Source organism: Cavia porcellus, unplaced genomic scaffold (assembly GCF_034190915.1).
Source record: "Cavia porcellus strain 051 isolate PalLab524CR breed Dunkin Hartley unplaced genomic scaffold, mCavPor4.1 scaffold_4, whole genome shotgun sequence".
NCBI lineage: Eukaryota > Metazoa > Chordata > Mammalia > Rodentia > Caviidae > Cavia > Cavia porcellus.
Window position 1 is genome coordinate 62785802 of NW_026947487.1, and position 17065 is coordinate 62802866.

At 37.9% G+C, this 17065-nt stretch overlaps 1 protein-coding gene across 29 annotated transcripts in view; it reads left to right on the top strand.

Moving 5' to 3' along the window:
- The window catches only part of Sec31a (SEC31 homolog A, COPII coat complex component), a 67258-nt gene that overhangs the window by 40919 nt on the left and 9274 nt on the right, over positions 1 to 17065 (top strand). For 7 of the 29 annotated variants that reach the window (XM_063247155.1, XM_063247156.1, XM_063247153.1 and 4 more), the window contains 7 exons: positions 1161 to 1334; positions 3927 to 4019; positions 4682 to 4805; positions 6509 to 6847; positions 11707 to 11745; positions 13164 to 13222; positions 14606 to 14869. In XM_063247155.1, the coding sequence (XP_063103225.1) occupies positions 1161 to 1334; positions 3927 to 4019; positions 4682 to 4805; positions 6509 to 6847; positions 11707 to 11745; positions 13164 to 13222; positions 14606 to 14869 (1092 nt within the window). The remainder of the gene's footprint in view (positions 1 to 1160; positions 1335 to 3926; positions 4020 to 4681; positions 4806 to 6508; positions 6848 to 11706; positions 11746 to 13163; positions 13223 to 14605; positions 14870 to 17065) is intronic. The other 22 variants (XM_013141370.3, XM_063247168.1, XM_063247165.1 and 19 more) reach the window with 7 other exon arrangements.

Below are 17065 nucleotides of genomic sequence, written 5' to 3' on the forward strand. Positions count from 1 at the left end.
AATAAAGTTTACATGACCATTTTAAACCTTCAGCAAATTTAAAAGATTGTATAATAATTTCTGAAGCATTTTATTACTTTGCTTTATAATTTTTAGTATGAAGAAAATGTATATGACTAACTTATAAATTTATGTCGGGTTTTTTTTGGGTGTTTTTGTTTTTGTGTTTTTTGAGACAGGATCTCGCTATGCAGTTTGGGCTCACCTTGAGCTCACTTTGTAGCCCAGGCTGGTCTCAAACTCGCAACAATCCTTTTGCCTCAGCCTCCTGAGTGCTGGGATTACAGGCATGAGCCACCACATCCAGCTCTAATATGTAAATTTATAAAAAATTTAAGTGTATCATAGATCTGAATTTGTGATCTTAATTTATTTCAAAAAATTTATTTTAGAAGTTAATGATCTCTTACATCACATTTTCCATTTTCATCTTTAGCAGTTAATTCTCTTTTAGGGCTGTTTATATTTGTTTTAGTTTTATGATTTATGAACATTATTACTTTTTTGGATTAGCAAAAATTAGGTTTTATTTTTCTAGGGTTTTAATTACTTGTTGCTGGGACAGAATATCTGACACCCACAATTTAGGGAGGGAGAGGTTTATTTTGACTCATGTTTCAGTTCATATTCAGCTTGCTGCAGAGCAGGGCAGCATGGCAGAGGGGCCTGATGGAGGAGAGCTGCTCACAGTATGATGGATAGTAAGCAGAGATTCAGGAGCATTAATACTTAACCACACGAACACATCAAAAAGCAATGCTGAAAGTGGCAGTGATCTATGGACATAATTTAAATCCCTGCCTCAGTTAAGTTAGAAGTTATAGTATTTGCTGGGAATATCCTATAAGCCTAACTTTTTGCGGCTGAGGAAAAAGGATTGAAGGTGTGAAGCCAGCCTGAACTACATGGTGTAAGACCTTGTCTCAAAAAAAAGACAGACACCAACATCCAACCAGTCACTAAAAAAGAAGTTGCAGTGTGTGTCATAGATCTTTCCTTGGTGCCAGTGTTAAGTAATAGAAATCCTACTGTTGAACCCTCAAATGTCAGGGATTATTGTATAACACACAGCATATGAACTTTTAAGAAAATCAACATGCTTTCTTACAGTTAGGTGAATCATCACAGTTTGCTTTGTTTTCTTCTGTTGCTTCTTACAGCCAAATATTGTGCAGCTTCGTGACAGACTTTGTAGAGCCCAAGGAGAGCCTGTACCAGCAGAGCAATCACCAAAACTTCCTTGTGAGAGACCACAGTTGTCCAAGGGCAGGCCTGGACCAGTGACCGGCCACCCACAGATGCCAAGGGCTTCCACTCAACCATATTATGCCCATGTGAGTGCATGGTTCTGATGAAGGAGGATCATTTAAGTATTTGTGTTCAAATCGATAGTTTCTGTTTGTTGGACAAAAGATCTTCCCTTAAATGGTAAAATTAGACAACACTGTCTATAATGTTGGGATTCTTAAAAGTGATATTTGTATCTACTACCCAAGAGCATCTTTTTAATCTGATCAAACATATTTTGGATATAAGTTAGTTTAAAACTCTCTTGGGAGATTTGTTGTATTATCTCTCTCAGACCTGTCTTACATATGTAGATTCATTTTTGAAACATTTGCTTATCTAACAAACTAGCCAGTCAGTTGGTAGAAACAACACTTTCAGGGATTTAGTTAATTTTATAAAATATTTTCAGAAAGTAGTCTGTTTTGAGCAGCATTCTTTTCTACATAATCAGTGTAGATTTGCTCTATTCTGGGTCTGCACAATAAATGCTCAGAACACAGATATTCTTGAACAAGTTTGATATTAGAAAAAAATTGAACAACTGACAGTTTATGAAGTAGGTTATGGGAAAAGTGCAGAAGTTTAATAATTTTTATTTAAATTAATATGTTTGCTGACATTAAACATGTTCTTACTGTCTTTTACTGTTTCATGTAGAAACTTTTTTATTTCCAGACCAACAGATACCCTTCAGTGTATGTCCTTATATGAAAAGTGTTTCTTTCATAATTAATAAATTGGTCTTGAGTGATAGCAAAATTAACAGTTTTAAAATAGAACAAATTGGTGGTAGCACTGATAGCACATTCTTATATTTCGTTATGACAAAAGTAAATCTAAAACCACAGAAAACTGGCCAGGCATGGTAGAATATACCTTTAATCCCATCACCTGAGGTTGAGACAAGATTACTACCTTCAAGTCTAATCTGGATTATGTAGTAAGAATCCTGCTCATCTCAAAAAGATAAATAAAATTGAAAAACACTTTTTAAAAGTCATGCTCTGTTGTCTGTTACACTTTGGACTGGATGTCAAGATGGGGCCAGAGATACAGCCAAGTGGCACAAGTGCATGGCTGGTAAGCACAAGGTCATGAGTTCCATCTCCAATACCAAAAAAAATAAAAATAAAACATGTTACATTTGGACCAAGGATATAGCTCAGCAGCAAGGTGCCTGCCTGGCAAGTGGGAGGTCTTAAATTTGATTCCTGGTTCCAAGAAAAAAAGAGGGGATAGGTTACATTTAACTAATACGTTAATTATCTAGAACACTTGTTTTGTTTTTGTTTGTTTTTGAGACAGGGTCTCTGCTCTAAAGTTCAAGTTGGCTAGAATACTTGCTTTTTTGTTTTTCCTTTTCATTTATTTGACAAATATTTACTGAGACCCTGCTGTGGTTTCCTGGCATTGTTTTAGCTATTAAGAGTCTGCTGGGGAATAGAGTACATGGAATTCCCCTCCCTTATAGAGACTGTATATGTCTTAGGAAGCCTGTGAATTCTGTAGCAAGATCAATGGATGGCTAGGAAACTGAGGCAGAAAACTCAAGCAGCCAATCTGAGTTTGAAGAGACAGAGTTTTCTTTTCTCAGCATTGCATAACGGGTTAATGACCAAGCTGGGGTTAGAACTTTCAAGCATCTTGCTGTCTCACCAGGCACTGAAGCAAGGCAGATTCCCCATTGGGAGATGACAGTGGTTACTTTTTAGATTTTTAGGTTCATGTGTCTTTCTGGCGAGAGATAAAAATATTGAAAGATGCTATTGTGCTTTAATTTACCATTCTTATGTTGTAAGAAGGGAAAAATAGCTGGATATGGTGGTTCACACCTGTAATCCCAGCACTTTGGAAGCTGAGGCAGAAGGATCACTGAGTTGAGGTCAGCCTGGACTACTGTAGTGAGTTCAAGGCCAGCCTGAACTGCATAGTGAGACTTTAAAAAAAAAAAAAAAAAGGAAAAATACATTGAATGACAAGTCAGTGATTTTCTTGATTAAAGCTTATCATCAGCTGAATTAATGAAGACAGTACCTTTTTTTTTTGAAGCAGCATTTATAGGCAGGTAAAGGAGTAAAAGGGAGTCCAGATTAGTAGGTAATCTCCTCCCATTTCAGCTGGCACAGCTTTGCTTTTATATACAGAGATTGGGATTTTAATACTCAACTTTATCGTTGTCTGATTGTGTGATTTTTTTTTTTTAAGACTTGTGTCTACTCTAACGAAATCCAGAAAAGGAAGTTTATAGCAATATGCTTGCAGATTACTAGTAGCATAAGTCATATTACTGTTTTAGAAATCACAGTTTTACTTAGTTTTGTCAGAACATCTTATTTTCCCTACTTAGAGGATCTGATTTTCTCCACTTATTTTTGATGCTTGAATGGCATTGTTCCTGTGCTTTGATTAGGTTTTTGTATTGATTTTTCCCTGCCTCTCCCCTCTTTTGTTGTGACCATGCTTTTCTTTTGACATCCTTGCTATGTTGAAAGCAATCATCTGACAGATATGGTACCTTGCTGTTCTTCCTTTTTCGCTTTGCATCTGGCTTTTGATATCTTTTGAGTTGTTTTTTTTTTTTCTTTTAACATTTTCATTTTTATTTTCTGTGATTGGTATTTTTGTGTTCGATCCAGGTTAGAATTGCCCCTACTGCCACTACCTGGAGTAACAAAACTCCTACTGCCCTTCCCAGCCATCCACCTGCAGCCTCTCCCTCTGACACACAGGTATATCCTTCATTATTCCTCTTTGAGCAGGATTCTTCCCACTGAAATATAGCTATATGCCCCTTGCCCCTCAAGTTCTGCACCCTTACTGCACGTTCATCTGCCTACTCGTTACATTTTACTGCTTTTAGAATGTAAGAGGCAACTTTTAGGACAATTAATTTACTTCCTTATCCATCCCCTCCTGCAGTTCTAAATTGATTTGAATTAGAAAAATAATAACCACGGTTCTGTGAATATGATGGTTTTACTTAAGACTTTTTTCTTTTTATTATTTTTTCTTTTTGTTTCTTTCATTCACTTTTTTTAAGCATTGCAGAGATAAAAAACTACAGTTTCCTTTATAACATTTATTACTTATATTTTCAGAGTATGTAGTGGATGGATAATAGAGACAAACAATCCTGGTGATTTATCATAATACTGTTGACACTGTTTTACAAATATGTTAGCATCTTTTTGCCATTCATTCCAGTTCTTACGTTGGGCCTGTCTGATCTTTAAATCTTTTAGAACATGTTGCTGAGAAAGGAGTTTGTATACAGTAAAGACATTGTTTTTTTCAATAAACATAGAATTCCATTTCAGAGATTAGAAAGCCATCTATAAATTTACATCTTGGTCCCAAATGTAATCCTTCTTTTTACTATAATCTTTTCTAGGTTGAAAACCCTCCACCCCCAGGTTTCATAATGCATGGAAATGTTAATCCAAATGCTGCTGTTCCACCTCCTCCATCTCCAGGTCATATGCACAGCCAGGTACCACCTTACCCACAGCCGCAACGTAAGTAGTATGAGCTGAAGTCTTTCATAGCAGATCTTATTTCATATAGTAACTACTCTGAAGCACCAAAGCCATTGTTGAAATTAGTTTTGGCAAACAAAGTAAGAACCATTTTGCACAGAACTCTTGAGTCCCTTCAGTAGAGGAACAGGATTTCCTTGAAAGCCATCCTGAATCGGTATGCTGGAAAGGCGCTTCCTTGTGCCTTTGTTCAGAGCCTTGGCTCCTATCCCTCAGGCTTCATTACTAAAGCCTGTTAAGGAAGGCCAAATGCCCATTGATTCTAAAATTGAATTCTAGAAATTTTTGGGACACATGCCTATAATTCCAGCACTCTGGAGGCTTGAAGCAGGAGGACCACCTCGAATTCAAGGTCAGCCTGGCTACATAGTGATTTCATGGCCAGTCTGAACTGCATAGTGAAACCCTATCTCAATTTAAAAAAAAAATCATTTCATACATAATTTTTTCTTGTGGGCAAGATACTACAAATCTTTTTTTTGGTACTAGGGATCAAACTCACGCCAGACAGGTACTATGCCACAGGTACTATGCGACTCCCAGCTCATTAATAACCATTTTTGTACATTTGTTTTCAAGGGGTATTTGTTACTGTTTATTATTATTCATTTATTTTTGTGAACTTTATTTTTAAAATAGTTTTAGATTCATAGCGAAAGTTAGCAGAAAGTGGAGTGCCCATATGGGTGCAGTCTCCTCGTCATCTGCATTGTGGTGCCACAGTAGTGTGGTTGCTACAATCAGTTCACCTGCAGTGATGCCTTGTGGCCACACCAAACTCCATAGTTGAGTCCTATGCACTCTTGGCTTTGTACATTCTTACAGGCTTTGACAGATGTGTAATGATAAGTATCTACCATTGGCATTTTTTTTTGTTTTACTTTTAGGAAATAATTGCACTTGGGTGGTAAAAAATCCCCTATGGCTTCAAAATTAAAAGCAAAAAATCTAAATAAAATCTCAAAAGGGAAAATTACTCTAAGACAAAACAACTTTTTGAAAAAAAAAAAAAAGGCCATTGATGAGTATATTCTATACTACAGTTGTTCTTTTTATCTAACATAAATACAGATTTGCTACAGCCTTTTTCACTCAAATGCTCTGTGTGAAAGTGTTGTCTTCACAGTACTCAGTAGAAACTGGGTAGTTGTAAATACACTCTGTAAAGACTCATCCCTCCCCTTCCCCCTCACACAGAATGTGGTATGGTCAAGATCTCCCTCACCAGGATTCTGGATGAGTCAGGGGACCTTTTCTGTAAAAGTGGCCTTTTGAGTTGTGTGATTCCTGCTTGGTTCTATCTGATGGTTGATGGGTATCAGTGTAGTCTTTTTCTAGGACCAGAAAGGTCTAAGAAAGGAATGCCTCAAAAACTTTCATTACGAGTAGCTATCTCTGCTAGTAGTTTTCAAATATGAGAGCTAATTAAGTATACTTAGATCATTGGAGCCACAAAACCATAGTTGTTGCTTTGTGATGCTAGGAATTGAGCAAGGCTTTACATATGCCAGGTGAGCCCTCCCCATGGATCCATACTCCAGCCCATAAGTGTTAATTTTTGGTTTTAACTTGATTAGAGATGATTGCAATAATTTCTATAGAATGAGCTAACTTTTTGGTTTTGTTGTGGTCTGAATAAACTTGGAACTAATTATAATTTCTGTTTCTTCTCCTTGGTGTAGCTTATCAACCAGCCCAGCAGTATTCCTTCGGAACAGGGGGGCCGGCAATGTACCGACCTCAGCAGCCTTCTGCTCCTCCTGCCTCAAGCACTTACCTTAACACCGCTTACGTCTCTTCTGCTACTTCCTACTCTGGGCACTCTCCGCTCTATGCAGCACAGCACCCGACCTCTTCTACCTCCAGCCCTGCTGCTGCTTTTCCCCCTCCCTCTGCTTTGGGGACATCCTTCCAGCATGGTGGACCGGGGGCGCCCCCATCTTCCTCTGCTTATGCACTGCCTCCTGGAACAACAGGTACACTGCCTGCTGCCAGTGAGCTGCCTGCATCCCAGAGAACAGGTCTGCGCTTGAGGGGATTTATCTGCCTGTTTGTTGTTTTGTGCACAAAGCGGTGGGAAAGGGGAGGTACCCTACTTTGTACTGGTAATGTGAGGTGGCGATTGAGTTTTTATAGCATTCTGTGAGTATGATTCTCTCACAATGAACTTTAACTGCCAAGTGAAGAAAGCTTAGCACTTCAGAAGAGTAAGTACGTAATTGGCCACTGATAGTAAAATGAATGGCAAGAAATTCATTGGTAAGTGATAGTTGAAATCAGATTTAGTTGACACTAATTTCTTTACTACAACAAAGGTAGGCTCTGTTCTTAATTGAAAACGTAGAAATTACTTGTTGCTTAAATTCTTCATGGAGATTAAACAGTACAGAATCTCAATCAGATTGCAGAAGTTTTACAGTTATATTTATTTGTAAGAATAGAACATGATCTCTGTATGCTTGACCCAGAAAAAAGTGAGACAGTAAAGCTCTCACAAAAAGATCCTGTGAGACAAGACAAAGCTATGTCCCTAACCCTTAGTTACAAGGCTGTCCTTGAACTTCCAGTACTCCTGTCTTGGTCTCTCAGCATGCTGTGATTACAGGCATGTGCCACCATAGCTAGCTAAAATACTATTACTTGTGGAGAGTTGGTCCAGAGTTAAACACATGTCTCTTGAGATCGTAGTACCAACCCCATATATCCTATATTTTTTTTATGCACATGTATCAGTGGTAAAACATAATTTATGAATTAAGCACAATGAGATTAATGACACTAATAAAATAGAACACTTATAATCTATAATCAAATTACTGGCATTACTGTTTTTATACTTTGGAGCCTTTACTTAGTAAATCAGAGTTACATGAACAAAAGTACAGCAGTCCCACAACTACTGATAAGGTATGTGAGAAGGGCCCTAAAGTTCTGACAGGCAGGTGACCATCTAGTGTGGGCATGTTGGACATCAGGATATTCACATGTCTCATCCTAGTTGTAAGACAGAGCAGAATGGCACAAGATCTTTTGAGACTACTTAGAATGGTACACAATTTGAAGTAATTTTGTATTATTTCACAGTGCACATGAATTATTAATATTCCACATATTTTTGACCATGGATGAATGACACTACAGAAAAACTGTAGTTAAGGAAGCACTACTGTATGTTTATCCTTCATTACTATACAGATGAAATTTCAGTGATATACTACAGGTGTCTGAGTAGTAGCCAGTACTTTTTGACAGTATCCATTCAAGTAAGGGGGTAATTATGAGAGTTCTTGAGGAAGAGAAATAGTGTGGGCTCTAGGAAAGCCCTACTTAACAGTCATTGCTGTCCATGTTGGTGTAGCAGCTCTGGGAGGTTTAGGCAGGAGGATTACACATTGGAGCCCAGCTGGGCAACTTTCAAGAGATACCATTTCAAAGTAAATAAAGGGAGCGATTGTAGCCCAGTGAGGAGGCTAAGGTTCAAAACCTAGTATCAAGGTTAAAAAAAGTGTAGGGAAGTAGGGGAAAGAAATGACATTTATGGATGAACTGATCTTGTTCATGATCCAGTACTCATTGCATATTTTCTTACTTAAGTCTCAAACACCAAAAACAAATAATTATGGCTTGCTTTATTTATTTTTAAACTTTTTGATACTGGTAATTGAACACAGGACTTTGCACTTGCGAGGAAGGTGTTTGTGCCACTGAGTTAAATCCCCTGCCCAATTAAGGTGTTTTTAAATTACTGATGAGAGAACTGAGTTTCTTAGGAGTTGTATAATGGCACAATAGTAGTCTCCAATTTAGGGTAAAAAGTGAATCTGAGTCTTTAAAGCTTTTGTTCATTCTACATCAGAAATTCTGGTCTGATACAAGTGATAGAAAACTTTTAGTGAGGAATTACAAAAACTATCTAACAGTGCTGTTCTAGAATTGTAAGCATTTGTTACTTTACATTGTAAATGTTTGCATGGGTGCTTTTCCTCTTGAGCACAGATGTGTCATGGCTTTTACACAGAGTATGGGAATGTTCTAACCTGGCTGAGAAACAGTGGCTAACCAGAAGCAGCACAAAAACATTTTCTGGAATTCAGCATGTACTGTGGATGCCTAGCTGCTTTGTTACTTCTTGCAATTAACAGTCCCCCATGTTTTAACATTTACAGTTTGCCATATTTTATTTTTGTATTTCCTAAAAAATTTTTTAAGTTATATAAGTAACTGTGATTGAAGTTTCTTTTATTCCGATGTGTCTTAGATCATGATATTGTTCAGGATTTAGGAGTTCTACTTGGCCAGTGGGATAATTCCTAATTAAAGAAACTAGATTTTCAGGCTCTATATCAATGAACTGCAGAATTACGTACTCAAGGCTCAGAGAAATGAATGTAGGAATCAGGAAAACATTTATTCAGTAAATTCTTAATGAGTACTTCAGTTTGCAATAACTTTTGTTCTCACCAGCCCGTGAAAACCACTTCACTTTCTGTCTTTTAGTGGGACTTTCTAGGTACCTGATAGAAATGAAATTGTGCAAATTAATTTAAAAAAAACTTTGAACAAGGTTTATCTGGGTCAAAATAAAATACGCTGAAATATAGTATAGGTTTGAGGCGAGGAAGAGTTTGCAAGGCAGGCATCAGCGAAAGGGCGTGACTACAGTAAGGCTGTTCCTTTGGGTTCTGTGGCCCTCGCAGGCCAGCTGACTCTTCCTGTTGAGAGTCATGGATTCTGATTTGATTGACTTTTACTCCTAACCTTAAATTTGGTTTCATTATGACTTTACTGTCATCAAGGGAGGATACAAAAATTGCCTCCCAGGCTTCTTTGTGCTGCTCTTAGTTCATGAAATCAGGATACCCTGCTAGGTTTTCATGTTCATATAACTCCTTGCCACAAAAGGCCAGAGACAAAACAGTTGTCATCTTTGCTGTGGGGCTGGAAAGAAGGAGTGTTTCTGAGACTGACAAGCCCCGAACTATTTACAGTACTTCTGGGTTTGTAACACCCTGGCCCCTCAGCCTTAACGCTGAAGTGGGGCTGGAGAGCACATCAGTGGTAGGAATCAGGTTGGTTCTGCTGATACATACACATACGACTCCCAAGCATTTATTAACTATAGGGTGAGGAAGTTACTGTCTCGTGGTGGCTGTTAGTTGTAAGATCACAGATCACTGTTTAAAAATAAAAAAAGTAATTTTACTCACGGATTGCTATCATTGTTTACTGTTTTCTTCCATTAAGCAGAATGAAATTGGTTTAAGAGCAATATTGTATGAAAAGATGTCTTAATCAGTTAATCCTAGAATCTTAATTTCACATGACAAGGTTTTAGACTATTGGAATGCCTCTCTCACCTCACCAAATGTTTTGGTTTTGTTTCAGAAGTACTAAGGATTGAACTCAGGGTCTCCATACTACATCCTCAGCCTTTTTTTACTTTTTATTTTAAGAAAGGGTCTCAGTCACTCAGACTGGGGCCAGACTTGTGATTCTCTTGCCTCTGCCTCCTGGAATGCTGGGATTAGAGGTTGCACTACCTCGATCAGCTTCAGTTTCTTGAGCTCAAATTGAGTTGAATTCACTCTTAATTAGTGTATGCTCTTGCTTCCTCCCTCACCATGTGAAGGTGGTTGAATTATAAATTCAATTTGATTTGAGGTTGGGCCTTACCTGAATCCTTACTGTCTGACAGTTGGAGTTGCTGTGTTCCAGCCTGTTTACCTCTGTTAGAAACACCAGTTCTAGCAAAAGATCTGAGAGGATTGTGCAAAGTAGTCCCCAAATCTATGTAGTCCCAGCAGGATCATATGAGATGGTTACACATTTCCTGGCTCTGTTATTTATATTCCATACTCATGGTGTGACCCCAGAAATTACATGTTCTTTAGAATGTAGAAAGGTCCCCTGGGGCCTTCTGACCTGGCAGCAAAGAGGAACACACTGTGCCTGTAGCATTGGCATGTTAGTATCCACAGACCATGTGGACTTTTTCTCGTTTCTCTACTCTGCTGTGATACCAGCAACATCTGTGTCACAGGGGGAGATGGCTGGAAAGAGGACTTCAGGCCCTGCCATTTTACCTAATGAATTAGAGTCTGAATTCAAACAACTAGGATTTTTCTCAGCTGATGTGGATCATACCTTTAACAACTTTTCGTGTATGTGGTATAATACATTGAGAAATGCTGTCTTCAGTGTTGCTGCTCAATTTAGAAAATGGGATTACACCTGTACTCCCAGCTACTCAAGAGGCTGAGACAGGAAAAGCACAAGTTCAAGGCCAGCCTGGGCATTTTAGCAGGATCCTATCAAAAATTTTTAGAAGTCTGAAGATGTAGCTCAGTAGCAGGGGACTTGCCTCACATATACAAAGCCCTGGGGTTGATCTCCAGTACCAAAAAACTCCACAAAAAACCAAGCACATGATTACGGAAATAACTGTTATTTTAAATAAAGGGGTAGAACTTACTCTTAAATAGCACAGTAAAAGAAATTTTTTCTGACAGTATGACAGTATTTAATAGTTAATTTGATCTGACATAAATGAATTCCCTTTGGCTAAAAACTTACTTCCTTAATTGGATAGGTGATATTTCATATGACTTATTTTAGGAAATAAATTTTGGAGCTGGGCTCTATGGTGCACACCTGCAGTCCCAGTACTTAAGAGGCTGAGGCAGGAGAATTGCAAGTTTGGAACCAGGCTGGGCTATACAGTAAGACCTTGTCTTAAAGAAAAGAGAAAACATTTTGTGCTTTCTTGAAATTAGATTGCTTTTTGTGGGGGTTGATGGAGGGAGAAGAAGCAATTGTAAGAAATACAGTTAAGAATGTCTTCAGTAATACTATTGAAATGACTTCTACATTTTGTCTACAGAAAATCAGTCTGTCCAAGACCAGACACTTATGTTTGAAGGTGAATTGGTTATAAAATATACCTTTAGAAATCTTCGAATCACTGAATATAATTAATGGCTGGACTTTAACAATAATGCATGTGAGCTGCAAAGATGATGGTGTCCTAAATCTGATCTGAACCTTTTATTAGTTGGCATTTTCATTGAATCAAATTTTATAGCTGATTTGATTTATATGACAAATTTCTTTAATCATAAAAGCTGTTTATATAAACATATATAAACATATCTCTACCAAGATTGTCTTTAATACAGTTAAGGTTGATGATGATGGGAATGATTAACTTGTGTGTGACCAGCGGTTTTAAGAATTTTAAAGGAGATAACAGCATGTGATTTAGTATTTTGTGATTAACTAGCATTTTGAGCCTTATTTGGCGTTTTATCTTCTAGTAAACGTGTAGAATTTCTCTTTCAAAATCAAGGCAAGTGAGTACATGGTTAGATCTACAGCTTTAAAAGTTTCTTTGACGTCGTTTATGTACCACAGTCTCTTTGATTGCTTAGCAGTTTTTTGTAACTTAATATCATATATATGGATTAAACAAGTAAAATTGAAAATGTTGCAAGAAAATTTATTGGAACGGGAGTTTTTGCCACACAGGAACTGAATGTTATTTTTAGGCGAGTATGTGGTTTCTTAGGGAAGATATCAAAACTCACAAAGAGATATACAATTGTGGTTTTTAAAGTATCTTTATAAAATGTTTGATTTCTTGAAGGTATTGGCGTTAAAACACTTAATGAGTTCTGTTACTGGTATGCATTTTAACTTGGGATCATAGAACTTTGTGGTTCTGAAAGGAACTATACTATATAATTGACAGTATAATTGCTGTCAACCTGTACAGATATTTGAATGCCTTTTTCTACTTTATAAGTGGTCGTTAAGGCAAAGATGATAAAAATTACTAGTATCATATAGTTTAGCTTTTCTTAAAATAGTAGTTCTATTATGTTTAGAGTATTCATAGATGATTCACTTGAACTGATTTTTTGGAAAGGAAGAAATTGCTACCTTTTGCAGGGTATGTTGGATATATCAGGTTTTGGGGGGGTTGTTTTTTGTAGACTCTGACTCTGGTGATTTACTTTTTCTTCCTTAGGTAAAAATAGTAAGCTGATCTTTGTAGGCTGTGCACTAGTATAGACGTAAAGACTTGATCATCTTTAAGTTTGGCATACCTTTTCCCTTTAAATACAGCTAGGCATATCTTGCCTCCTAGGCCAAGGCCTTGTGACTATTAAAGGTATGAGCTTTAGAATCCAGTTATGTAGCAAACCCTGTAACTCAGCTGGAAAAATTCTGTGTGATAGTTACTCAGTTACGGCAGGATTTCAGAGTATTAGATGATTTCAGTTTCATTTTCTTTCTTTAAATATTCTAAAGGAAAATGTCCTGTGTTACCTATTCTAGGTTCTCAGAATGGTTGGAATGATCCCCCTGCTTTGAACAGAGTGCCCAAGAAGAAGAAGGTACTAGAAAAAGATGCCCATCCAGTGGCCTCTAGATCTTACAGGATCACGTAGCAACGTAGCACAGACCACATTTCACTGATCTTTTTAGAGACAAAGCTTACTGATGGATGTGTTCAGATTGTATTTCATCAAGTGCCTTATCCATGTGAGAAAGAAAGTAGAAAACAGAATTTCCAAAACTTTGCTCTTTAAATTAAAGCCTTTTTAGAAGACAAGATGTAAATTCCTAGCAGGCCTCTCTTAAATAATAGAAAATGAAATTAAGGACTTGCTTTGACTTTTGGGTTCCAGCAGTAATTATGACTATATTTACATTTTAGAACAATCGTTCTATGCCATAATAATAATGAAATAGTCTTATAGTTGAGCATTTTTTTGTATATCAGTAATTGTTGAAAGCTATTTGTGCACAAAAGATTTTACTTTCCTTCTTTTTTTGCAAACCATTTCTACTATTTATGCCTAGTGACTCCCTTCTCCCAAATGTAGTTAATGAGTAGTCATAAAATAGAGCTTAATAATCAAAAGCTCGATCTCCACTTCTAATGTCACAGAATTCTGGGTAGTATCTACTAGTGACCTAGGAAAATGGTGTATTAAATTACATCCTGATGAGCCAGGTGTAGTGGTACACATCTTTAATACCAGCATGCTGGAGGCAAGAACACAAGTTTGAGCCAAGCCTAGGCAACTAAGCAAGACCCTGTCACACAATGAAATATACAGGACTGGGATGTAACTCAGTGCACAGTCCTTGGGTTCAATCCCCAGTCTCATCCAAAACAAACAAACAAACCACAAAACCACTTTGATAGCACTGAACATTGGCACATCTTGACCCCTGTATTGCTAGACACAGTTCTTAAGACTGGCATCCTCTTTCAGAAATGCTATTATTTTAGCTTCTCTTTACTGAAAGTAACAAGGGGAGAAGGAGAGGACCAGGTTTGAGTTCCTTACACTTCTTAGCCAGTTTAGCATTACTTTCATGTTTCACTCTAGAAATCTACGTAAAATTTCATTTGTGAAAAAGAATTCTAGCTATTAAAATTTTTAAAAAATCATAGAATGTTCTAGCTCCCTTGTTTAAAACTGGGGAGACTTTGCCATTCTCTTTTCTATTCCCTTCTTCTCCTCTTGTCCTTTCTCTTCTCCTCCCCTCCCCTTCCCTTTCCTTTCTGTTTCATTGGAGAAAGGGTCTTACTATGTAGTTCAAGCTGTCCTTGAACTCTGTCTAGCCCAGGCTAGCCTCAAACTTGTGGAGCTCCTTCTGCCTCAGCTTCCTAAGTGCTGGGATTATACATGTGTTATGCTATGTCCTTTTTGGCCATGTCCTTTTTCTTTTTATCCTCAGTGTCTTTTCTTTCCATGTTTTAAAAGATGCCTGAAAACTTCATGCCTCCTGTTCCCATCACCTCACCAATCATGAACCCTGTGGGTGACCCCCAGACACAGATGCTGCAGCAGCAACCTCCACCGCCCGCACCATTGTCCAGCCAGCCTTCCTACCCACAACCACATCTCCTGGGCAGCCAGCACTTCCACGGCCTGCAACAGCCACTCAGCCAGGCTGGTATGCCCACATCTTTTCCGAAGCCCAACATCGAGGGTGCCCCTGGGGCTCCAATTGGAAATACCATCCAGGTAACAGTAAATCCATGGACATGAACTGGCATGGCAGTACATTTTCTTTAATGTGTTAACTTTTATGGTTATACCATTATTAATGAACATCTAAATTTGGTTTCAGTATAGACAACCATACTGGTTACTTTTCTCTCATTGCTGAGACAAAATATACTCGACCCCCAAAACTTAAGGAAGGAAAGGTTTGCATAGCTCACATTTTTTGGAGATTTCAGTCCACACTTGACTGGCTCCAAGGCATAGTGGCACTTGGCAAAGGGCAACAGTTCGTGGTAGCTGAAAGACAGCAAAAGCAACAAGAGCAAAAAAGGAGGAGATAGAGATAAGACTCTGTCCCTTATATTGTATGCAGGGCACACCCACCCTTGGGTTTTGTGTGTGTGTGTGTGTGTGTGTGTGTGTGTGTGTGTATGGCACTCACACCCATAATCCCCTCAGTAGACCATGAATAGTCACGAACTAGATTCAGCTGCGTCTGAAAAGCATGCCTCCACATTTGCATGAGGTTTTGGGGGGACATCTAGACAGAGACCAGAACAAAACCTAAGCAAAAAATGGAAACCCCTTTTTAAAACTTATTTATTTATTTATTTATTTTTTGAGACAGTCTTTCTGTGTGGTTCAGGCTGGTCCTGAACTCACTATGTAGCCCACGCTGGCTTTAAACTCATGATGATGCTGTTGCCTTAGCCTCTAAAGTGCTGGGATTACAGGCATGTGCCACCATGCATAGCAGTAACCTCTTTTTTAAAGATTGCCCATATGTGTATATTAGTTTTCAGCAACATGGCCATATCATACAAACTCTGGAAGAGAAGAAATGTTTTTCAGAACTTGGCAGTTACAGTGTTTTACTTGATCTAGTCAGTAACAATAATTTTAAGATTGGTTAAATTATCTCTGTATTTGAAGTTACTAAAATAAACTTTTCGATGGTTTTTCTCTTTAGAGTAATAAATAAAGGTAATCAGTTATATTTTACATATGCATAGCCTTATCTTTGGGTGGAGGTACACATTTTTGTTTTTCACACAAACAGCTAGTTGGCAAGTCTTAGGTGCTGAAGAATTAACATTTTCAAGTATTTGACTTACACCTACAAAGATATTTCGTCCAGGTATGGTGGCACATTACTGTGATCTCAGCTGCTTGAGAGGCTGAGAGGAGGCTCGCAAGTTTAAAGCCAATCAATCAAGTCAATTTAGAGAAACGCTGTCTCAAAATAAAATTAAACAGAAAAGTGTCCGAGCTTACATATATCTCAGTGGTAGAGCACTGCATGAGGCCCTGGGTTCAACCCCCAGTACCAAAAAAATTGTTTTGTTTATCTGTCCATAAAAAGTAAAGTGCATGGATCAAAGTTAAACATTAGGAATATGAAATAAATTTTGCTAAAAGCTATGTGCATGTCTGTACTCCCAACAGCTCAAGGGATTGATGCAAGAGCTTTAGTAATTTGAGGCCTTATTCTTTTTTTGTCTTTGACTTATTTCTTTTCTAAGAAATAATTCTTATTTCTTTTCTAATAAATAAGTCTGAGGCAGGGCCTGGCTATATAGTTCAGGCTGGCCTTACACTCACTGTATCACACAGGCTGACCTGGAACTCTTCTGCCTCAGCCTCAAGTCCCAGGATTATGGATGTGAACCATCACCATCAGCTCTTGACTTGTTTAAATCAAATTTGTAAATTTTGTATGTCTCTGTCACAACAGTATGATTTACAATTAAAAGATAGTTGTGCTTAAGATTTTAAACGTTACATTACCAAAACAAATATGCTGATGAAGGTAGGAAGATTTGCATCTTTTCACAAAAATACAAATTGTAAAATCTTTTTTTTTTTTTTTTTTGGTCTTTTTTATTTTTATCAGTACCCGAATCTTTTGTTTTTATGGTTTGTAAGCCTTTGTTACATGGAGACACTGGCCAGCTTTCACTGGGATGTGGACCTGGGTTCTCAGGCTGTCCTTATCTATTCAGAGCCATAGTTACTGCAAGAAGGAGGGGACCCTTGGTGTCCAGCCAGGCCATACACCAGCTGCCTGGTTCCTTGAGAGCAGAAGCTGCCCAGCCCCATGTTGTGTAGCTCATACTGTTTCCACTGCGCCCAGTCTTTACCTGTTTCCTTTCTCAGCATATGAGGTTGTGGTCTTTTTTTGGACTCCACCAAAAATTTGGGAGTCTCTTTATA